Raw genomic sequence first — 24,182 nt, 5'->3', positions numbered from 1 at the left:
TTTGTAGAAATTCTGGGAGTTTTTAAAAGTTGCGTACATAAAGCTAAGACTTGAAGCAGTGTAAAAACATTTGCCTTTATTTGACGTTTTCCAAAATGTATTTTCAAAAAAACAACTTTCTTACAACACGTCATGCTGTTTCTGTAACATCCCATCTATTTCCAGTACAATTTATTGGCTTGTGGAGCTTTAAAAACAACAAAAAGAAAAACATTCCAGGGTAAAATTAATGAGTTCAAATCATTTTGTTCCATAAACTTCTCAGTTCTTTCGTAGTGAATAATCTCTGACGGCAAAATCAAGAAATAATTCCGATCGGTCTCTTTAAAAGCAGTCGGATGCGATCAAGTTAACATAAAAGAAGTGACAATTGTTTACACAGAAATTATTGCCGTGATTTTTTCCTATTTTCTGGTGGCGGCGGGTGTCAGGGCTGCAGCCTGTAAAGCTCGGGGCTCATGTTGATCCCTGGAGGGACGACATTTGCTGGATGACATCAGCAGTAAACATGACTTCATGCTAAATTAGTCGGGGATTTTCAGCCCCTCGTGTGGACAGCACCACCCGTTGGGCTCTGTCGCCACTGTCGTCTGATTGGTTCTGCCGTCCGACTCACAGGAAGCAGAAAAAAAAAAACTAAACCATAGCAATCAGTTTCTAATGCAAACACCTTAGGACACTTGAAATAAGATAAAACTAACTGACAAGGAACGTTTCAGCTGGAAATAGAAACTTGTTTTAAGTCAATGAAAAAGTACTAGGCCAATTATTTCACCTAAAGAAGACATTTCTCCTTTAAGTGAAATGATCTGCCGTTAGAACTATTATTATTGATCAATATTTAGGACTTATTGACTCAAAATAAGCTCCTCTCTCTATATACAGAAGAATAATTACTTTATTCATCCCAGCAGGGAAATTATTTCACAGTTACAGCAAGAATTTTTTATACACAGATTAACACACACACGACAGGAGCTGCGTCTGCAGGCAGCCAGCTGAGCCGGCGCCATTTTTGAAGGAGGACATGCGGCAAAGGTCGTCGGGACCGGGAGTCGAACCCGCGACGTCCGTGGGTCTAAGGACTTCAAATGTGGGGCGTGCTAACCCCCTGCGCCACCACAGCACGCCCCAATAGATATTTGCACATGAAATAAGATGAAAATACTTGGTAAGATTTAATGCTTTTGCTTTTTAACCAGGAACCTCAAAAGGTTCAGAGCATCAACATAAAACCTCAATTCTTTACTGTCTTCTGATAAGATTCATGACGCAACAATCTGATCAGATAGCAACAATAACAAAAAAAAAAACCCAACCAAACAAAATAAACCTTTTTTTTAACATATTGATCAAATTAGAAGCCCAAAATATGATTTAAACATTGTGAGTCATAAACAGCGACCTTTACCAAATTCATATAAGAACAACATGGACTCTGAGTGGGCTCAAAAAGCCAGCGTGACTCACCAGAGAGATGCAAAACACCGAACGCTCGGAGATTAACGGGATAATAGGAAGCAGATCCTCGGAATTGCTCTGGGCCCCGTAGGTACCGTTTGTTACAGCTGGCAGGCAGCGGAGCATTTTATATGTGAACGCCGCATGAATCTGCTTGTCCGAAAACGTCCTACCGTCTCTTTACCAAAGTGAATCAAGTTTAAGAGAGCATGCTGCCCAGGAGAGCGCAGGCCTGCTCGTAGTCGCCGTTGCACTGGGTCAGGATGTCCTGGACGAAGTCTCTGCTGCAGCCTGGGAAGATGTTCACCAGCTTCATCAGGTTCCAGTCGCAGTCGGCCTGCGGATCTGGAAAACAGACGGTTCAGAGTTATGTGAATCCGGGTTCAGGGCTGGAGATATTTTGTTTTTTTTGTTAAAAAACAAAACAAAAAAACAATAAAATAAAAAAAGGGTTTTGATAACAGCTTTGTGTGCACGGTCAGAAAAATATGGAAATGCTCTGAAAGATGTTTTACAGTGAAGGATGTGATCCGAAGAGAAAAGTTTAGCTGTATTTTCTGACTATACAGGAATCTGGATAAAATTCTGATCTTACAACGGAAAAGAAAAAATATTAGATTTCTGTTTCCAAATGAATATATTTATGGTTACGGCATTATGGTTACGGCAGTAACAGGTTTGTCTTTGGCCTTTAGATATCAATCCATCCAGGAAGTTGTGAGGTCATCGTCAGCAAATTTAAAGCAGACTTACAATTCTGAATAGTCATTGCAACTTTTACGCAAATCTGACCAATCACCACAGCGTTTTCTGTATTTCCTTCTTTTCTGACCAATCACTGCAACTCAGCTGAATTTCGACCAATTAGCTTCCTTCTAATTTAACTTCCTGTTTCACGACACCTATTGAAAGTCGAACCTGAAACATGATTAGGTCTGACGCTAAACTGTAACAGTAGCATTTTTTTTTGTAAACATTTTGAGATGTTCCGTAGGATTTGCTTGTCCGTTGTGAACAATTCATGTTAACTTGAAATCTTGATTTTTCCCTCTGACAAATCCTCCGGACGAGATTTGATTTGCATCAAGGTTCTAATTCAAGAAGAACCCTTCGCCTTTGAACACTAACTACGTTAAAATCCTGTATTTTATGTATTTTGAAGGTCCTGTGCAGCAATTTCACCTTTTTTTGAAAGACAAAAATAAAGCTTAAAAAAACAACCGTTTGCAACTTTGAACGCAAAAGGTCATTTTAGGTCATAACAGACACAATAAAACACGGTAACATCCTGCAGGGACTTTTATGTTTATGTTGTGATGCAGAATAAGAGCAAGAGAAAACCGCAGAGCTTTCCAGGTCAGTCACCTAAAAAGCTAAAACTGTTTAAAACCTGAATTTACCTTCATACTGCTAACCAGCTCTTGATTATTTTTAACCCCTTTGAACTTAACGCAACTTTTTCACTTGATATACTTGAACTGAGCTCAGCTCAGCCTGACAAAATTCAACAACATTATATACAAATGTGAAATAATATGTTGCAGAGTGGTGATATTGACCTGTGAGGGCAGAATCTGGCTTTCTGTGCATTGGGTATTTTAACCTGTACATATAAAGAACCACAGTGAGAGTAGTATCACTTCAGCCTTTACAAAGGGAGAAGAGTCTCAGTCCAACTTGTCCCCCTGCAGCAGCCTGGTTTTATGAGTGGGGCTTGGTCATAAAATAGAAACTTAAAAGATAAGGAGTTGAGGGGTTTCTCTGAACTAGTCAGAACCGGTTTCTCCAAGAACAGCATGGTCCACCTCACCCTGTTTCCAGCTTAGAGTAGAGAGACAAACTTATTCATGAGATAACTATTTGCAAAACTCTGACAGTGTGTGTGTCAAACATATTCACAGCTAGTAAAGTTTTACACGTTTCTCACATTAGAACCAAATATTTTACTGAGATTTAATGTCATACAAAGGAGCACATAATTAGCCAGTGAAAGGAAAAATGACGGTGATGACAAGTGAACAAACTAAGAACCAGTCAGACAGGTGAAGTTAAGGAGAAATTTAAAACACAAGAGCAAGAACTAAACATCTTCATCTCCAGAAGCAGCTACCTGATAATGTGGGATGTGCAGCAGCTGCAGCTGCAGCTGCTTATTTACTCAAAATGATCATTTGGAAATTTGTTTCGTGTTACGTGACGCTTCCTTGTTTAATTAACAGAGTCAGAAACAGATGTGAGGGAGCTGCTTCCTGTCGGCAGCCAACTGAACTATAAACACAAACCGAGTCGTCTTCTTCGCTCTCTGTGAACTGAACTTTGAGCTGCTTCGGCGACAGGTTAGTGCCGAGCGGAAAAACGCAGACTTCATGTTGGTGAAACTCGGGTCGGATCTGGCGGACGCATTCCGTCATGGATAGAGGATGTTGTGGGATTGTGACAAGCAGAACTGCGGCCACAACGGCGGCGCTGAGGTTGAAGGTTTCGCTATATTCCAGGAGATTTTGGCTTTGACCGTGGACCAGTGAAGCCGTCCTGACTTTGCTACGTTATTCCAGTAAATACTGACAATGCAGAGGCAGGACAAGATGCGTTAAGTCTGGGATTCATCTATCAAATGACATGAAATAAGTAAAACAGAATCTTCTCTCTGTGTTGGACATGGTGCAGGGATTTCTGAGGAATAATGAATCACAGCGATTCATTTCTGTGTAAATCCTGTTATTACACCTGGTGCTGTCGGTACGATTCGACTGGCTGCTCCACTGGCTGCTGACGTTTTGTTCTGCGATCTTAATTTGAAAAAAAAAATACAATAAAAAATGCAATTAGCAGCTCCCGGTGAGTTTGCTGCGACGAAGCATCAAACTGTTTCGTAAATAAATAAATACATTTTAAAAAGGAGCAAGTGCCAGGAAAGCTCTGAAATTTTTAGATTAATCTCAGAACTTTTCTAGAAAAAGACTTGGGAATTTCTAAATGTGAAAAATCCAATAATTAGCAAGAAAAAATGTTTGAGCTTAATCTTAGACATTTTCCAGAAAAAAAATCAGGGAAATTTCAAGAGTAAAAAAAATGTCGACTTTGAAACTCATAAATGTCCTTGCAATTTTTTTTAGAAAATTTCTGAAATTATTATTATTATTTTATTTTGTTTCTTGTAAAAATGATTTTTCCCCCTTTCTACAATGACCCTGATACGCCGTCGTGGCTCCACATCTTAACTAATTAGATCCTATCTAGACCTTTAGACCATGTTATTGTACTGAATTACAATAACATAATTGTAGTTAAGTGTTGCCATAGATTCTAGGACAAACACTAAAAACTAACACACACTAAATAGAATCACAGTCGTTACAAATCATTTTTGATTTTCTAAACCTCAGTCACTCACACCAGAGTCACACAGCCGTCCCAGCTGTTCATAGAGATCCGTTTTGCTGATGGCTGCAGGCGGAAGCAGCACTCAGTTAGAACAACAGTGTGTTTTTGTTCCTGAAGTACGAGCCGCAGGTGATCTGGAGGATCAGGTGTCATTTTCAGCTACAGGAGGCGCATTTTAATATGTTGGGATGGTTGCATGCCAACTCTGTCATTCCAATGCAGCTTCCAGGAAAATGTTGGGCTCTGTGACAGAAACCTGAAGTCTGAGTGTTGATGCTATTTCTGTTCGTATCACAGCAAGTGAGGGAGATTAAATTAAAGTGTCGCCTTTAGCTCAGATCTTTTTGTTTTTAAAAGGAGACTGAAAAAAAAAGAAAACCTCCCTCACACAAACAGTCACACTCTTCCAGAGTCCCACAAACTGCAAGTGTCTGCAAGATTTAAGAGCTGAGAGGAACAGATAGACGAGATGCCACTCATTAGTTCCTCCTGGCAAGTTTCACAATGTTTGATTTATTGCAGACTAAACAGATAAACTCACACACTATATGAGTTAGTCAACTCCTGTCACATACCTGATTTAGGTTTGGTTAACCAGCGCACAGTCAAAACTTAAAAAAAAAAAGGGGGCGTGAGAAAGAGTAGATTGCGGGCTGCCCACACGCGTCATTTCAGCTCACCAGTTTCCTCCGTCCAGTCGGAGCAGCGGCGCTCTGGACTGGGCTCCGGGTGAGTCAGGCTGACGCGTCCGGCTGCGGCGTGTCGCCTGTGATCGTCAGGGGCCAAACGTGGACGCTCTTCCTCCCGGCCGGTGCGGCTGCTCGCCTCGACCTCCGACCCCCTGGCGTTACATTCCAGCTTATCGAGAAAGGCTTGGTTCACCCTGTCGAAACACACGGGGAGCAATTTAAAAAAAGAAAAAGATGTTTCAGACAAATTACAGGAGGGCTCCGAAACACAGAGAGCTTCCAATGTTTGAACCTGATGGTGAGGTTGTTAAACGGCCTGCAGACACTCAACGTCCACTGACTCAGCCAACAAGCAGTCCGACTAACTGCTCATCTTATTTAGCGCTTGGTTTAACTTTATTCTTTATATGGGAATTATTAGGTGCCTGCCAGGCACATTTTACAGCACAATCTAGTAACTATGTTACCTTCAGTTGTTGTAAAAATGCTGTGTCTATCAGAATTCAGTTTATTGCCATCTTTCATGAAAGGAAGCACAGCTAAATTTTAAAAATAGCGATTGTAGACTATAATTGCTATTTTATTTTATTCAAGTCAAATAAATGAATAAAATAATAATAAATAAATTTATCTCAATAAATATAAAAATAAATATGTTAGGGACACAAAAATAACTGGGATGCTGAGGAAAAATAAATAAATAAATAAAGATCAGGTTTTAGATGGATTAGCTGTGTTCAGGGTAACAACAGCTCTTGGGTGGAAACTAGTTTTTAGTCTGTTCTTGACTTTATTGCGCTTCAAATGACTAGTAATTTGTAATTTAACACATTGAAATTGGGCCTCTGTCTCTTTAAGAAGCTCCTGCTCTGTCTGAAACTCCGCCTTCAAGAAGTCATCACAAAATGGCTCCTCTATTAACCCTTTAACAACGTTTTTACCAGCGTTGCACTGAGAAGTAGCTCCTATAATGAGCTCAAATGATGCTCAGTTCCACCAGGTGTTTGCTAGTTGCAGTTTCAGGGAAGGGCTGTGCTGCAGGAAAGAAGCTTGGAAATTTGGAAATTGCAGCTATGAGGAGTTTTGTCCTCGAAGGCGGGGCTAAGTCCACCCAGGCGTTTTGCACAGCTGAATGATTGCCATGGAGATGAAAAGATTTCTCAAACATGCATAAAAAATCAAGGGAACACTCCAAATATATTCTGGGTGAAGGAATAAAATTTAAAAAAATGATTTACAGTTCAAAACAGTTGATTTTACAAAATACTGCCCTTTAAAATTTAAATCCACTTTGTCCTCAGGTTCACCAGAACTACTGATTTCCTCCATGTTATAAATGAGTAAACAAATCACACTTTGTGATATCATGTTATGTGCATACAAGTCTTATCCAAACAGGATCTGATTTCTTAAACATAAAAGGAACAAACATGAATTATTTCTACTATTGTGGCTATTACTAAAAATCGACCTGCTGAATCTAGGAGTTTCCAAATGATTGTTGCATGAAAATTGCATGAAAATTTTTTTTTTATCTGTTCTGCCCTTCATAAAGAAAGAGACGTTTAACAAGCTGACACTAGTTTGTTGATTAGTCAGGCTGTCTGCACTGTGAGCTACCGTGCAGTCAGCTGGTATCTTATCTTCTTCTGGGGTTTTGTTCTCTTCTGAGTGCTGCCAGGCAACGAGTTGATGCAATCTGCTGGGTCTCTTTAGATAGAAAACTTTTTAAGCTAATGTGAATAATGAACTGATGTTAATGCACTGGCTGATAACTAGGATCAAGAGGAACCTGTGTGTGACTATATGAAGAAACTGATCCGAATCCAGTGACAGGTGCCAATCCTCCCTTTGCTTCCGTATCTCAACTCTCTAGTTTTCACTACGCAGAACTCGTCTCTCTCCAAAGAGAAAGTGAAGTAAGGACAAGAGAAAGTGCTCGGTTTGGTTCTCTGTACCTCCTGTGTTCCAGCTGCAGCTCTTCCATACTTCTTGTCTGTTTTTCTGTCTCCTGGTCGCCCACTTTGTTCTGAAAGAAAAAAAACGTCTTTTAAGAACTGAATAGCAAGCAATGCAACGAAATCACACAAAACTCTTGAAAAATATTTGAAAAATATATTTTATAGGATATAGTTTCTTTGAGTAGCCGAGTGACTCTTGCACACATACGAAATGGCTCGGCGTTGTGCAATACGCACAGAGAAAACCAAACGATAATACATGATATAAAGTTGTGTCAACATGTCACTTTTTTAAAAACAATATCTTTTTCCTATATTTGTTAAAATGACCACTATGTTGTGACAATGTAATGTAAGACAGTGTTAAAATCATTAATAATTAGTCAAAAAATGGAGCTTAATGCTTCCTGCCTGTACTAACTGCAGAAATACACCGCTGTGTCAGAAACAACCAATCAGAGCCAGGAGGAGGGTCTTAGCGCTGTCAATCACTCTCGTGATTCACCACAACATATGCTAACGCTAGTTAGCATAGCCACCGATGACAGTGAAGAAAGTTTTTTTCTGTAACAGTAAGTTGTTTTTGCGCTATTAGCACCTCGAGCAACTTACAGGAGGATGATTGACAACACTAAGACCCTCCTCCTGGCTCTGATTGGCTGTTTTTGCAGCCCATAATAGCAGCACTGGAAGACGGTGGAGGAGCTCCACCTTTTGACAGCTTATCTCATATCAAACTGTCACAACATGGTGTCAGTTTTATTAGATATGGGAAAAAAATTATTATTTTTTTTTATAGAAGTTACATACTGCAAATGTAATCTACTTCTGAAATCAGGAGTAGATGGTTTAAGCTGTTGGAGAAATCAAGCATGTAAGCAAGGGTGCAGAGGTTAATCAGGCTGAAACAAGCAGCAGCGCACTGCATGCTGCGCTTCCTATCAGTCACACAACCCAGAGGACTTGCCCTTGACTGACCTTGAGGTTACAACAAGCAACAAGATGGAGCTGGAAGCAAAAACTACAAACAGGAGGAGTGACAGTGCTCACTTAAATGGTGGTTTTAAAAATAAAAGCAGTAATATCATAGTATGTCGAGTTTACTTTGGGCTCCGGCCTATAATTGAAGTTAATTAGTCCGGTCGGATCGGGTTCTGACACTGCCAACGGGCTCAGGTTGGACTTTTTAAGGCTGATCTGAACTCCAGGTCAAAGGTTATACTGCCAGGACTAACAAACAACACCCGGGAGAGAGAGGAACGTCTTCATTTTATATAGTCATTACACTAAGGCACATAAAACACAAAGAGAGGGTCAACTACTTTACAAATAAGAATTGGATAAAACTAAAAATTACTCCATAAATGTACAACATTACTAGTTGAGTCGTTCAGATACACAAAACAAACTTTTTTCTCTCCTGCTGTTTCACCAGGAAAGCTGATTGGTCAGTGAGGGCAAGGCGAGTGCAGTCCACCGGTGGGATCAGAGCTCAGCATTAAACCTCCCCCTCAAACACACACACACACACCCACACACACACACACACACACACACACACACGCGCGTGTCTACACGCACACAACTAGAAGATATAAAGGGGGAGATCTGTCTGCATGCTGGAGCCAGTACTGAAAGAACAACAGATCTGGGGTCCGGGTCGGAACCACATCAGATACACCGAGCAGCGACCACAAGCTTTCATCCCCCAATCTGACAGAACTGTGGGCTGGGAGAGGAAAGACGAGAGGGAAAAGTGCAGAACAGAGAGATGAGAAGAGGAGAGGAGAGGAGAGGAGAGCAGAGGAGAGGAGAGGAGAGGAGAGGAGAGGAGAGAGGAGAGGAGAGGAGAGGAGAGGAGAGGAGAGGAGAGGAGAGGAGAGGAGAGGAGAGGAGAGGAGAGGAGAGGAGAGGAGAGGAGAGGAGAGGAGAGGAGAGTTGAACCTTTTGTTGGTTTAATTCTGTCGACTGTTTTGTCTTTCACCACAGAACTAAGACTTTTCATTAATAAAAGAGTTTGACCCCAGGTGTCTCTACACTGTAAAACCTGACAATTCAAGTGGTTTGAGTTCAACTGAATCCACCTTAAACTGTTTGAGTTTATTAACCTAAACAAATCTTAAAGCCACATTTAATCAATTTTAAGTAAGATTTTTTTGTAAATGCTTTGACTAATATGAAGTTGTATTTTAGTCCTGTTTTTACTTTTATGGTTGAGTTTGCTTTTTGTTATTTTTCTTCCATTATCATCTATATTGTATTTAAGTTGTCAGTGTGTTTCTGCCCGTCTTGGCCAGGTCTTTCTTGAAAAAGACATTTTTAATCTCAATGAGACATGCCTGGGTAAACAAAGGTACATACATACAAATATATTCTAAGGTTAATAGTACCATTTCAATCAGTATTATTATTTTTTATTTATTTATTTTTTCTCCGAAGAGTTTTTGCGGCACTAGTGGCTCGTATTTTTTTCTACAGTAGGCAGACAGGAAGGAGGGCAAGGAGAGGGGGGAGGACATGCGGCAAAGGTTGCCGGGACCGGGAGTCGAACCTGCGACGTCCGCGTTGAGGACTAAGGCCTCCAAACGTGGGGCGTGCAGCACACCCCACTCATATGCATTATTACTTCCAATTAATTTAAAACAGATTGGTTAATCCAAACTTCTGTAACGTAAGTGGCAAAATGGATTTTAAAAAGATGAAACATGGGCACCAGAAAATGCTGCAAAATGCAATGAAAAACAGCCCAAACAATCACTGAGATAATGGACGATGCTCAACAGAGCTTTCAATTTTTGATATAAAGTCAACTTCAATGAAAAGAAGTCAATGAAACAAACTTAAATTATTCACTTAAAATGCCCCAAACCTTTAGGTTCACTGAAATCAGCTGAGTTATTACCTCAAAAATTCATTTCAGAGTGACCACAACTTTTCCTAACTTTAAGTCATTTAAACTTCTGCCACTGTAAGGTTTTACAGTGTATCTCAATGCGCTAACTTGTCAACATGAATGGCTTGTTTTCAGGTTGGAGGGAGGTCGACGATGAAGTCAGGATAACCAGGAATGTCACGAACCAAGAAAGACACCACTCTCAAGCTCCTGCAGGCGTTGCTAGGTAACGCCCGCCTGCCATGGATAGAGTTGTCAGTCGGTACGGAGCGCTGCCGGCATGTCCTCGGGCCGCTTCGTGCTCGGCGGCAGTGAAACGGAGGGGCTGTGTGGAGGAGGAGTGTGAGACCTGATGACAGGAATTATCAACACTTTCCAATAAACGGAGCTGTGAATGACAGAGACCCTTCACAAACACAGGCTGACATGATTTAAACCATCTTCTCTCACACTGTTGAATAAAATAGAAGCCTTTTTAAAATGTCATTCTTTAAAACAGATGTTGTTTATAATGTTGTTCTGAAAAAAAAAATCACAACAATTATGCAGTTTAGAACTGTTCTTAGGACCGAAGGACTGGGGCGGCACGACATGGAGGGAAAACATATCACAGTATGAGGGTTTCATATCAGTCGATATTGATATTTATATATGTTTATATATTTATCAAACTGGTGACAGTATTTATCCACAGTTTAGTTTCTAGCTGTTCTCATTTTTTCCTTTTACTCCACGCCGTTTTTTAAGCAGTCACGAGGCAAGGTGGAGAAACATGAAACTGCTGCTGCGCAGGTTACTCAACGGGTTGTTGCTAGGTAACCAATGAGTGAGTGAGTTAGTTGATGCCACCAGCCTAGCTTAGCTGATCATGAGAGGTTGAGTGGCTAAAGCCTTTCCTCTGCCTACGTCCCCCACAATGCTGTGCAGTTTTGGACCGAAGTTCAGTGAAATTATTGAACATTATTCAATATTATTCTATTGGACGTATTTTATATTGATATTTATCTCAATGCATACTGTTATTGATTGATCACCCAGCTCTACATTGGACTGAGAAGTAGTTTGTATGATGAGCTCAGCAGACACGCAGTTCCAGCAGATGTTTGCTAACTGCTGCTGTGGGGGGGCTGCAGCTCCACGGATACAGGATTGTGGAAATAGGCGGCACTTTGTATGAGGTGGCGTTAAGGCACTCCTGAATGGTTGCCACGGGAGATTCAAGGATTCTTCAGACATACATGAAAGAATCCAAGCAACTCCAACATGATTTTGATGAGGAAGTAAAATTATAAAGCTAGAAAACAGGTCAGTTGGGCATAATATCCCCGCTTAAATGAAATTTCCCTTTTTATTTTCACCAAAGTGACCGGAGTCAAACCACATTGAAAAATCTCATCTCTGACTCTAATATGCTTAACATTGGGATGCCTCCAGGATGTGTACTCAGCCTACTGGTGTTCCTTATGTTAATATGTGTAGACCAAAACTAATCAATACATTCACAGATGATGCATTTGAGTAAAGCAGTCTCAACATAGAAAAAAAAATACAAAGGAAATGGTCAATGGAGGTTGTAACCAGAGATACTTCGTAGCCTTAGAGAACCAATTAATTGAATTAATCAACTGATTAATTGAATGAGTTTGATGAGTTAATTGAATAAATAAAACGGGTCATAACAGTAGAGAAATCACGTTCAGAGGAAACTGAAGCAAACATGACCTCCTACCAGCACCTCAACTTTCATTTTCTTGTATTTTAATCTTCTTTACTATGACTGTGCCAATAAGATTCATCTGACATGAATCCGTTTAGGACTCGTGTAGTGAACGCCTATTAACCGGGTGTATAAATGTAGTTATTGATTGATTTTATTTATTTAGTCAATCATCAAATAATTTGCTTTGAACAATTCACACCACTCCACCAACTTGAACATTTTGACTGAGAAGGCACAGGCAGAAGCACAAGGCTTATATTTGTGCCTGTCCTAAACGTCAAATTCAACTAAACTACCTCTACCCCTCATAGTCACCGGGAGTGAAAAGAAATAATGAAAGCAAACAATGCAGTCGAGGTATTTTCAACAGCTCAGCAGAATTGAGAAGAAGGTTCCACAACACAGGAAGGAGAAAACCCCAAAGTGCAAGTTGACCTCATTAACTGACAAGACGCTGAGCGCTGGTTGAAGAGCCGGGGCTTTTCTGCAGGTACGTTTACCGCTACAGGGTGTTCCACTCATTTATTTTACACACACTGCGCACTTTACTCATGCCGCACTCTAACTCTGTCTCCACTCAGTGTGAACTCTGGGAAGTCCCTTGAACTCTGCTAGCACTCTGTTCATTCCCTCGCAGCAAAACCAACACAGAGTGGAAGAGAAGTCCGAGAAATAAAGAGAAGAGGGGGGAAGAAAAGACAGTAATAGGAGCAGACGGAGAGACAACACGGGGCAGTAAGAAGTGGTTTATCTCTCTCTGCTGAACACGATTTCCATGTCCTCCAGCTTTGACCAGGAGATACTGCAGGTTCCCCCAACCTGGCAGATAAGGGACAGGACTTGGTTTCCTCGCAGTCTCAGTCGGCAAAAACGCCGCGCCCAGAAGTATTTACTCAGAAAACAGGCTGCGAAGGCTGATCTATTGGTGTTAAAATCCCACAAAGATTACACGGCCGCAACGCAGCTCAGTTCTGAACCCGGAGGAACACGCTGAACACTTTGGTTTGCTTTCATGTAAATGTCAGTGGCTCACCATGGACGATGTGTGTGCAGCACCGCAGGACGGAGCGGCCTCTCTCTGGAGACTCTGCAGAAAACTGTCATTTTTCCTGCAAAACATGAACACACCAGCCGCCCGATCAGATCAGCTAAACGATTTGTTTCCACAGGGGATTCGTCAGACATGGATCAAAGCAACTCATGACAGCATGAGAAAAACCTAAAAAGTGTACATTTTTCATAATATCCTGTCTTTCAAGAAATCTGACTTTTTATTTTCACTAAACACCCGTCTCTGACTCCACTGGGACGCCTCAAGGGTGTGTACTCAGCCCACACTGATTATCTCCAAATACTTCCTGGATCTGTGTGTTCATGTTCCCACAGCATCTCATCTTTACTGATTAGTTTTAATTCTTCACAATCACACCTTTCTCTCTGATCTTAATGTTTGTTGTAAACAAAAAGCCAGAAATCTTCTGGCAGGCAGTTTTTCTGGGACCAGAGAGTCCAGCAACTTTAAGCCAATCTTGGCACTTTTTTAAATTTAATAGTACAGAATATTAAATAAATACCTCACAAATTCTGTGTAATAGAATGTCAAAAATGATTAATGTGACAACTGCATAAGTCCCAGTCGAATCATAGTGATAAGCAAAGACAGGTTTCTACAATTGAAGACGTTAAAAACATACAAGGCAAGATAAGCATTATGGAATCACTCCTACAGGATGTTCAATCAGGTCTTTACACTTAGAAAAACAAACAAAACTGACATATTAGCATTTATTTCTACTTAACAGCTGAAACAATAGCGCTTTTCCAAAAGAAATGTAACTCTATTGTTGTAAATACATTAAGTCAGAGAAGAGTTATGGAATATGAATGATTGATCTCATCTGATCACGTTTAAAATCTGAAGGTGAGAATCCATCCATCCATCCATCCATCCATCCATCCATCCATCCATCCATCCACAACATACAGAACTAGTAGAGCCCATAGATGAACATTTCTCCATTTAATCAAATTACAGTTACAAACTTTCATGTATTTTATTTTATTATTTAATTTATTTATTCAATTTGTTATTTAATTATTTATTTTATTTTTCATGTATTTTTTCTAACAGATTAACAAAGAGTGGTAAATAATTGTGTAGTCAGAAGAAACCAATACTTTCTTTTATTACTAATTACATGTAAAAAGAGTAACATGCATGTGCACTTAGTCCTTTTAACCCTGATGCCCCTAAATGAAATACACGTGTGTAACTAAATCTCATAAATACTGTAATTATATTATTCTGTGAAGGCCTCAGCATTTTCTTTCTCAGAAAATATTAATGAACAAACAGCATCATGAAGACCAAGGAACAGGTCAGAGAGAGAGAAGAAGAAATTGTGTTTCTTCTTTAACAGAAACACGCCGAATGTGAAATTGTGGTTTTTCGACGTTAGAGGAATACTGACAAAGTCTTGTGTACATTGGTGAAGAAAACACAACCTGAAAATGCCAGGTTTCACAAGCCGTATGGGAAGCAAAACGTACAAAACTAACACTAATACATCAGACTCAACACTTCATCTCTGCTGAAACAAACTTGAGACCGGAGCGGAGGTTCAAAGTGCAGACTGAGCTACAATGTAAAGGCTTACATCAAAGCATGTCTAATTAGACCAAACTACCCCTCATATTTAGGCCTGTCACAATAATAAATTTTGCTGAACAATTAATTGTCTCAAAAATGATTGCGATAAAGTTCAGAGCCACATCTAACTGAAAGCCTATGGCATCTGATTTGACTGGGTTTGCACTATTTCCCAGAAAAGAACAGGCTGAAATGTCAGTCTGGACATTTCAGCAGGAGAGACACAAACCAGAAGATCTGCAGCTGTAACTGCAGTGAAAAGTGATTCTGGGATTGACCCGGGGGCTGGGGAGGTGTACATAGTACAAATGGTACTATTTCTACAAAAAAAGTATCTTTTTCCCATCTTACAGGTCTGCTCTGTGCTGTTCTATCACATTAAATCCCGGGGTACACATTGACGGTTGTGGTTTGTGGTGGCGATGTGACGACATTGACTGCGGAGGCTCAGACGACGGAGAGACGATTATGTCACCTGACGCTGACGCTGCATTTATGACTCTCCTCCACAGCAGAGAGGCAAGACACAAACAGACCTGTGAGAACCACGAGAGGGAGATCCTGGCCTGACCTGGTCTGATCCGAGTGGAACCGCTCCCGCCTCCTCTCGTCCTCCTGCCGCCTCCTCAGCTCCAGACGCTCAGCCTGAAACACGACGCAGTCGACACTCAGCACCACAGCGTTATACACAGGCTGCAAAACACTGCAATCTAACAAAAAGTAGAAAATGTGTATTTAATAGATAAAAATGTAAAAACATAAAACCTTACTAAGTGATACTGCAAATATTTTAATACACTTGAAATAAGACAAAACTAACTTACAAGTCACTTTTTGGCAAGATATGGGAGCTTGTTTGAAGACAATATTTCCTTAATAATGATTAAAAACAAAAGTTCTAGTTCCACTGGCAAGTTATTTCACTTATAACCAGATATGTGTCCCATGTTATAAATGAAATAACTGAATTATATAATTGCCATAAATAAGGTTCTTTATACATGAAATATTCTCTTTACTCTTTACTGAGATTTTGAGAGAAAATGCATATATTTATATCACAGCTTTTCATCCTAAAAGAAGCTCTCCTGTTTCTAATCTGTAAACCTTTTTTTTAAATGCATCACCATGGGATTACTGCATGTCCAGACTGTGGGATCAGTGATGCTGGCGGTCTGAACATCTGGATCATAGAGACGGTAATTCCTGTAAAATCAGGAAGTGGTCTTCCTGAACAGGAAGGCAGCTCGGTGTCCGCCGCCGCCTTGTCCCGTCACGTCCATAATCTGAGATCAGACTGTTTCTCAGCGCGGGTTTATCAGCTGGATTACCGCCGCATTCCAATGGCGCAACGTGGGAGAACGGTCTCTATGGTTACCAGTTTGGTGTCCTACGGTAATCTCCCAGAAACACGTCTGACACTCATTCCTCTGCAGCCCCATCAGTCAGGTGGTTCTTCAACCTGATGCCTCGAGAAACGGAGACGCTTCACTGGACGCTTGTCTCTGCTGACACCTACAGGCCAAACCTGGCAATTCTCACTTCTCATTATGTTTCACTAAATCACAGCCTTGCATATGGTCAAGCAGATGTTTCGCTCTTTTAAAAGAAGAATCGTTTCTCGAGGCGTTGTTGAGTCGTGACATAAATTGTTCAAAAATAAACGAAGACAACAACAAGCAGCTGAAAGTAGCGTTTTGTGAGTCATGAAGTACTGAAAGATGTAACGTTTCATTTCAGAGAAGAAGACTGCAGGAGGCTGAACACTACAAAACACTAAATCTTACCAAGTATCTCTGGTCCAGTTTCTATTGTAAATATCTTAATACACTTGAAATAAGACAAAACTAACTTACAAGTAACTTTTCATCACAATATAGGAGCTTGTTTTAAGTCAATAATTCCTTAAATTACTGGTTTTAATGGCAGATTATTTCACTTATCATATGGAAAAAACGTCTTTTCATAAGTGAAATAATCTGCCAGTGGAACTAGGACTTTTTCATTAATATTAAGGAATAATTGACTTAGAACACGCTTCTGTACCTTGCTGAAAATTACTCTTAAGTTAGTATTTGTCTTATTTCAAGTGAACTAGGACATTTCCACTATAAACCAGACAAAAGACACTCAGTAAAATGTTGTGTTTTTGCAGTGCAGTGTTACCCAGAGTAGTGCCACCAGAGCAGAGCTTGCTCATGATTGGCAGCAGGTGTGGCTGCGGGCGTACACACTATGAGGACAAGAGTTTTGGACGAAGGCATTTGATTTAAAGAAGAACGTTAAAGACGCTGCAGGAGCAACTGCTAAAGTTATCTCCTCTGATTGTTCTGGAAAATCACTTGTACAGAAGTAAAAGTGAAACATTGTGATAAAAACCCACATAATAAATCGCGTTTACCCACAATTCCCCCTAATAACACGGTTATGAATACAGATATGACTTTCAGGTGGAACCTCTCCCGTTAGTTTGGTGAGGATCTGTGGATTTTCCATCAGGATGGAGAACAGTGACACTAATAAAGGTGATAAAAGACGGGAATGCTTGGTCAGGAAACTCCCCACATAACAACCTCCATCACAAACGGCTGTTCAAAAAAGATTGCTGTTTTTGTTGGTCAAAGAAATGGAAATGTGAAAAATAAAAACCAACCCAGCAGTCCTTCATTGTGACATATCAGACATTTTTACTGTAGAAATGATTCTGATTTTGCACGTCTGGACTCACCTTCTCCCTCTGTGTGGCCTTCATCTTCTGCCACTCTTCCTCCTCCTCTTGTCTCTTCTTCTTTTCCATCTCCTCCTTTTTAAGCTTGAAAAAAAAAAGAACTAATACGTAAAAGGTCAGATAAGATAATCACATTTAATCACATTGCTTAAGCACGCTCAGACACAACATTTCAAAACCTATTTAATCAGCTTCTCTGTCTCTGATTTGGGAATTATGAAACAGGGCTCCACAGAATTGCCACAAATATTTGATAGGTGAAAAAAAAAACAAAGAAAAAACCCTGATCAGGATGTGTCCAAGTGCCAGTAAAAGTATTCACATCCCTGTTTGCAACATGACTAAATGATGTAACCTCAAATTTGAAAGATCTTCCATTAGGGTTGGGTGTGACGCACCAAGGCAAGTTAGTCCGTAAATGTAAAATGAATTGATATATATAATAAACAGGAAGTAAAATCTGAAAATCAGTTTGTCATCAGTTCCTATTACCAAATACTTCATCCTATCTGATGGTACATTGTGTAGAAGCATCTTATGGCGTTCATGTTGCCCACAGCAGGCGAATTTGACCCAAATTTGATTTTTTTTTGGCCCTGTCCAACATTTTCAAAGACATAATTCTGTTCTTTTTCCCCCCCTCCCAAAAAATCTGATCTGTGTCACACATCCGCGTGTGGAACTAAATTATATCCGATAGTTTTCAAAGCGTCTGCCGTCTGAACGCTGCGTGGATCCTACATGTCGAAACAATACACCGCAAAAACACAAAATCTTACCAGGTAATTTGGGTCTAGTTTCTAGCGAAAATATTTTATTACACTTGAAACAAGACAAAACTAACTTATAAGTAACTTTTCAGAAAGATATCTTGTTTTATGTAAATCATTCCTCGATATTGATGAAAACAGTACAAGCTCTCTGGCAGATAAAACTTTTTACAACAAGACAATTTCCCCTTGTTAAAAGTGATTTAATCTGCCAATAAGACAAGCATTTTTTTCATTGATACCAAGTAAATATTTACATAAAACGAGCTCCTATACAGCTCTGGAATAGAATGAAGAGTCCACCGAACTGAACCCCATAGAAAACCTCCTGGTTATTCTACCAAGTATTGATTTCTGAACTCTTCCTGTGTTAAAACATTAATATTGTTTCTAAATGAATATGAACTTGATTTCTTTGCATTGTTTGAGGTCTGGAAGCACTGCATCTCTTTCGTTATTTTGACCATTTCTCATTTTCTGCAAATAAATACTGAGATTTTTGCTCGGAATTTCAGAGACATGTTGTCAGTAGTTCATACAATAAAAGAAAAATGTTCATTTTACTCAAACAGATAGTAAAATAAAAAAAAAAACGATCATTTTAAGTGGTCTCTTAATTTTTTTTTCTTTTGCTGAAAAGTGACTAATAAGTTAGTGTTGTCTTATTTCAAGTGAATCTGAAATATTTGCACTGGAGAAATACTTGGTAAAATTGTGTGGTTTTACAGTGTAGTTCCACTGACAGATTATTTCTCTGATAGCAAGACATTTTTCCATGTCCTAAGTGAAAAGATCTGCAAGTGAAATCAGTACTTTTTCATCAGTGTCAAGGAATTCTTGATTTAAAACAGGAAACAGAAACTAGACCAAAAATACTTGGTAAGATTGTCCCTTTTTACAGTGTATGAGGGAAGATAAAGTACCTTCTTCTGCAGACTGGAGGTTCTCTGATTGGTAAACTGCCTCTGCCTGGCCTCGGCTACAGTTACATCCCCTCCACCTGGATGGATTAACAGATATCAGTGACTATAAAGTGCCGATAAACCCAGTGATCCCCAGAATGTAACGAGGCTGATCACAGCGATTACCCAGCCTTTCTGGAGCGAGGTGCAGCGGACCGGGCCTGTGTGCCTCCCTGTATCTCTGCAGATCCTCCATTTCCTTCTGAGCCACTGCAGAGGAATTCCACATCAATCACCGGAAGCAAATTTGCCAAACGTTTATGAAGATCAAACCAGATTTAGGAGGATCATTACTTTCTTTGTTCTTGCTCCGGCGGGTCTGGTTGGGCGGAATGACGGTGAACGCTCCTGAGCTGAGACACAAAGAGCTGGTTAGGGACGAGAACGCCGACTCTAATCCGGCATTCAGACAAAGTTTGAACAGGTGCTGCAGCATCAAAACACGATTTTACATTTGAGACATGTGACTCGCTCCCTACTGAAGATATAATGAAAGCAACACATTTATGCTATTTGTCCTTTGTCTAAATTAACTTAATAAATCACACACCATTCTGATATTTTCCATCTGCAACATTCAAGAAGTTCTGTTAAGGACATTAAGTAATCTTGGGCTTCAGTGGTTTTAGTCTCGTTCCTAGTGATGATGATGATGACGATGATGGGGCTAAGTAAATAAAATAATTAACATGTTTTTGATTTTGTTGGAATTCTTACAACTGTGTATCAGGGTCATTGGAGACAGAAAAAGAGGGGAAATAGGAGAAAAACATAAAAATGTCTGAGTTTCAAAAAGTCACAATTTTTTTGAATTTTTGAAACTCAGAATTTGCCATGTGGTTTTTTTTTTTCTAAAAAAAAGTTTCAGAGATTAATCTCAAAATTTCTGAGAATTCACTCCTTTTGTTCTTTGTTTTTTCTCCGTCTCTCGTAAATTCAAATGCCTGAGTACTAAACTTAACATCCATCCGCTCGCCCCAACATGCTTGTACCCTCGGAGCGTCGACACTTCAAAGTTCTTGGACAAAACAGATGAAAACTCAGATTCCAAAAGAAAATGACATGAAAAAGTGAATGAAGTGAAAATATGGTGTGAGATTTCAAAATGCAGCGATGCTTTTAAAATGTAAATATAAACGTTGGATATGTTTTAGTTTCCAACACTTTGACTTCACTGCAAAAACACAAAAATCCTACCAAGTATTTGGCCTAGTTTCTAGTACAAATATCTTATTATTATACTTGAAATAAGACAAAACTAACTGATGAGGGACTTTTCAGTAAGATATGGTTTTATATGATAAATTACCCCTTAATATTGATATAATATTGATTGTACTAGTTCCACTGGCAGTTTTTTTTCCACTTATTACATTGAAGAAATGAAATAATCTACCAGTGGAATTAGTACTTTCATATCAATATAAAAAAATTAAGCTCCTATATCTTCTTGAAAAGTTACTTGTAAGTTAGTTGTCTCATTTCAAATGTACTAAGATATTTGGACGATAAACTTGACCAAAAATACTTGGAAAGATGTTGTGTTTTTGCAGTGTTGTTCTCTGAAGTGAAGCTGCAGAGAAAGATGAAATGTTTGGTTTTCTTTTTCTTCCTGACTCTCAGAAAATCCTGCTCCTCTGGCCTGGAACAGAAACATTCGGTGAACTCATCCGGGATCATTTTAACAGAAACCATCCGACTTTACCCCAAAGTGTGATTTCTGTTTCTTCTGACCGTCTGTCCACGTTCCAGGGAATCTGCTGGAGAAGTGTTTTGGGGCGATTTTGTTGATAATTTAACAGAAAGGGAAATGCCAACAATCAGAAACCTCTGCCCAGGAAGAAAAGCAGGCTGATGACTGTGGTCAGGGTGTTTAAAATGAAGTCGATTTCTCTGTGGAACGCAGCCATTAGTGGCTTGTTGTCAGCTCTCTCAGCGTCCGGAGAGTTTTCACATGGAAAAGCTTTAAACCTCTGTCATGTTTGTGTTAGGTGAGTATTTATAGGCCGCAGAAGGCCAGCGCAGGTCACAATCTGAGGCCAACCTTTTTCGAAAAACACAAACGTAAAAATTTTTAAAAAAGAGGGAAAAACCAACAAATCAATCTGAATATGTAAATAAAAGGCTCTCGTGTGTTTGCCTTTTTAAAAGGCAGATTTCTCCGGGCGCTCAACTGCTTTTCATTTTGGTCAAGAACATTTTTTTTTAGTCTATGACCAAAAAAAGAGACATAAGTGGCTCTTTCTTTGAAAGATTTTCTTTATTTTGCCAAGTTTGAAGAACAAGTCTGCAAATAAAACTATTGAATGTCTGTGGTTCTCTACATGATTTATTTTTAATACAAACCAAAAACAGAGTTGAGGAATTCCATGAAAAAAAGCACAATTTGTCTCCCTCTAGTTGTATTTCATAAAATAGATCACCAAAAATGTTTTATAAACAGCTTTATACGTATGTACGTTAAAATATTTCATTTTATGTAGCTTAAGGAACTTGAGAGCAATTTTATTCTATTATGAGAAATAACAGAGTTTTCAGTTCATAGCGCCTATTTAGAAATGTCTCCTTGATGCATTTTTAAAAATTTTTTAGAAAAATAACTGTGTTAGTTGAGTTTATTAGTGGCCTGATAGACACCTAATTCAGTGGTCTATCTGGGCACTGAATTAGATCTCAACTCCTCCATTAAACTAAATGCTTGATGAAAAATGACAACGCTGTCACGTATTGATGGATTTCAGGCTATGAAATTGTAAAAATGTGAGATTTATTTTTGCGATTTTCACTTTTAATATAATAGGATAAGTGTGGGGGACATTTGATTAACATATAATTATTACTTTCTTTAGTAACACACTCTATAATCATAGTTAAGGAGCCCCAATAGAGTCAGTGACCACATGTGGAAATAATAACATGTAATAATGGAAACATAATCCGTAAGATGGAAAAATATGGTTTTATTACTGATGGTTAAGTTTGTCCTGCAATTTGGTAAATAAATAAGTAAAAACGTTTTGGAAATATCAAAGCTCAAGTTGGAATATCGCCTTGTAGCGCAGTTGATTTGAGTCACGCCACCCGCAATACAAAACCCTCTGAAATCAAGGTTAGCTTTCGAATACGTCCCGTCTTCTGTTAAAAGCATCCAGTAAAAGCTTCAGTGTCTAAATTAGGCTTATTTAGCTAAAGATGCTATTTTTTGTCCTTGCTAAACCCAGTCATCCAGCGTTTGGGAGGAGACTGGGATTTACCACACACCCTGAAGGCAACGTTTCTAACTGAACCTGAAACGAAACTGAAAGTAAGCTGAGGAAAACATAACTTTCAGTAGGATCTATTTTCATTTAGCACAAAAAACCCAACAACCCCTATACGTAAACAGACATAGAAACGACATCCTTTACATTTCTTCCTTTAGTTTTTGAATATCAATCACCATCTGAGAGTCACTTGTTCATATTAGTTGAAGGCGTTTTACTCACTACTGTGGCTGTCGGTCTGCCCCTGGCTCCCTCCCCACCGCGGGGGTTTGTCCGTCCACCTGCCGGGCCTGCGGCTCCTCTCCGGACGCTCCCGCTGCGCTCTGCCTCGGGTAGTTTCTCCCTCTGGAGTTCACTTGGTTGGGTTGAGGGTCCATGATGCGGCGGGCACCGGCAGGTTCAGAGACGGTGTGTGAGAATGAGGCGGATCCTACCCTGCGGTCCGGCTGCTCTATGCTTACAGTAATTATTCTGTTCTAAGAAAGACTCAGTGCTGTTATCATCTGCTGTCATCTGTTTACTGTCAAAAACACGAGGGGAGGCTTTTCCAGCCACAGCGCCCTCTGCTGGACAAACACAGGCTCTTCGGTTCATTTTGTTTTTCGTTTCGGCTTCAGTTTTTTAAATGGTCGCAATTTTCGAGCATGTTAAGATTATTGTAGTACAAGAAAATATGTCTTTTACATTCCTTGCTCATGTGCGTGATTTTGTACTTTTATCATGTTCGAAATAAAAAAAAAATTATTACGTTTATTATTAGAAATTAGAAAATGCAAAGGAAATGTGATTCAGTAAAACTTATTAAAAACTAACATAATCATGTCAACTTTCACATTATTACGCTGTGATAAAACTGAGCACAGAATACATCCTGTCAATCAGCGGTGTCCAAAGGATGGCTCGGGGGTCACTTGCGGTCCTCTGAATGATTTTTGTTCGGTCATCGACAATTAGGTTTGCCAGCTCAAGTGTTTGGTATACATTTATTTATTTTTTAAAAAGGCAATTAAAAATACTTACGGTGTAACATAATGTATTTTTCTTTTATCATCTATGTTTTTTTTCATGTAGTTTATTTTGATTCTAACTTGGACCATAAACATTCAATACCTTTTCCTGAAAAGTATTTCTTGATGGATGGATCATCAATTTACTAAAGTATTGTCTAAGTAAAGCAAGAGTGAGCCACATCCTGTTGTTGTTGTTGCTGAATAATCAAAAACAATTCATACATGGAGTTTTTAATAATAATAAAAAAACATAAGACATTGTAATCTTAATTGTGTCCATTTGTTGTTTTTCAACCTGCTATTTGTTTCTTATCTGACAAATGGCTTTGACCATGTGGCTAAATCAAATTTAGCTTTAAGAAGTTAATTTTATGGATGTGGGGGTTAAAATAAACTGCCGGTGAAAGCTGGGTTATGTTCCATAGCTTTCTTCCATCAACAATTTAATTATTTAAAACCATTTCAATTAATTAGGTTATCTGTGTCTGATATTAAAATCGATTTGATGATCTGAAACAGATACATGTGACAAAAAGCAAAAAGAAATTTTTGAGAGCTAAAATAATGTTCTTAATGCTCTGTAGTTATAGGTTTAATTTTTTATCAAATAAATGATAAACTGCTGCTTTTTTCAGTATATTCCAAAATAATCATGGACACTTATGTCAGTTCTGTGTAAACTCTGGCTACT

The 24,182-nt window shown here is 39.2% G+C and overlaps 1 protein-coding gene across 1 annotated transcript; it reads right to left on the bottom strand.

Moving 5' to 3' along the window:
* Positions 1-1,343: 1,343 nt before the first annotated feature.
* On the bottom strand, positions 1,344-23,037 carry epsti1 (epithelial stromal interaction 1). The gene is made up of 10 exons (XM_028024160.1): positions 22,704-23,037; positions 19,513-19,571; positions 19,345-19,428; positions 19,180-19,256; positions 17,487-17,570; positions 15,330-15,403; positions 13,142-13,217; positions 7,493-7,563; positions 5,526-5,728; positions 1,344-1,806 (listed from the first exon to the last, which is right to left on the bottom strand). The coding sequence occupies exons 1-10, from the start codon at positions 22,856-22,858 to the stop codon at positions 1,661-1,663; spliced, it is 1,029 nt and encodes a 342-aa protein (XP_027879961.1). The 5' UTR covers positions 22,859-23,037; the 3' UTR covers positions 1,344-1,660.
* Positions 23,038-24,182: the final 1,145 nt, after the last annotated feature.

The sequence above is a fragment of the Xiphophorus couchianus genome, chromosome 7 (genome assembly GCF_001444195.1).
Source record: "Xiphophorus couchianus chromosome 7, X_couchianus-1.0, whole genome shotgun sequence".
Classification (NCBI taxonomy): domain Eukaryota; kingdom Metazoa; phylum Chordata; class Actinopteri; order Cyprinodontiformes; family Poeciliidae; genus Xiphophorus; species Xiphophorus couchianus.
The sequence above is the reverse complement of the archived record's forward strand: the minus strand, read 5'-3'. Positions and strand labels throughout refer to the sequence as shown.

Excerpts from the sequence above, each read along its gene's own strand:
- epsti1 (XM_028024160.1), bottom strand. The coding sequence starts at position 22,858 with ATGGACCCTCAACCCAACCAAGTGAACTCCAGAGGGAGAAACTACCCG. Across the intron at positions 19,257-19,344 it reads CCTCGCTCCAGAAAGGCTGG|GTGGAGGGGATGTAACTGTA; the intron begins GTAATCGCTGTG and ends TAATCCATCCAG. Across the intron at positions 7,564-13,141 it reads CTGCACACACATCGTCCATG|AACAAAGTGGGCGACCAGGA; the intron begins GTGAGCCACTGA and ends TTTTTCTTTCAG.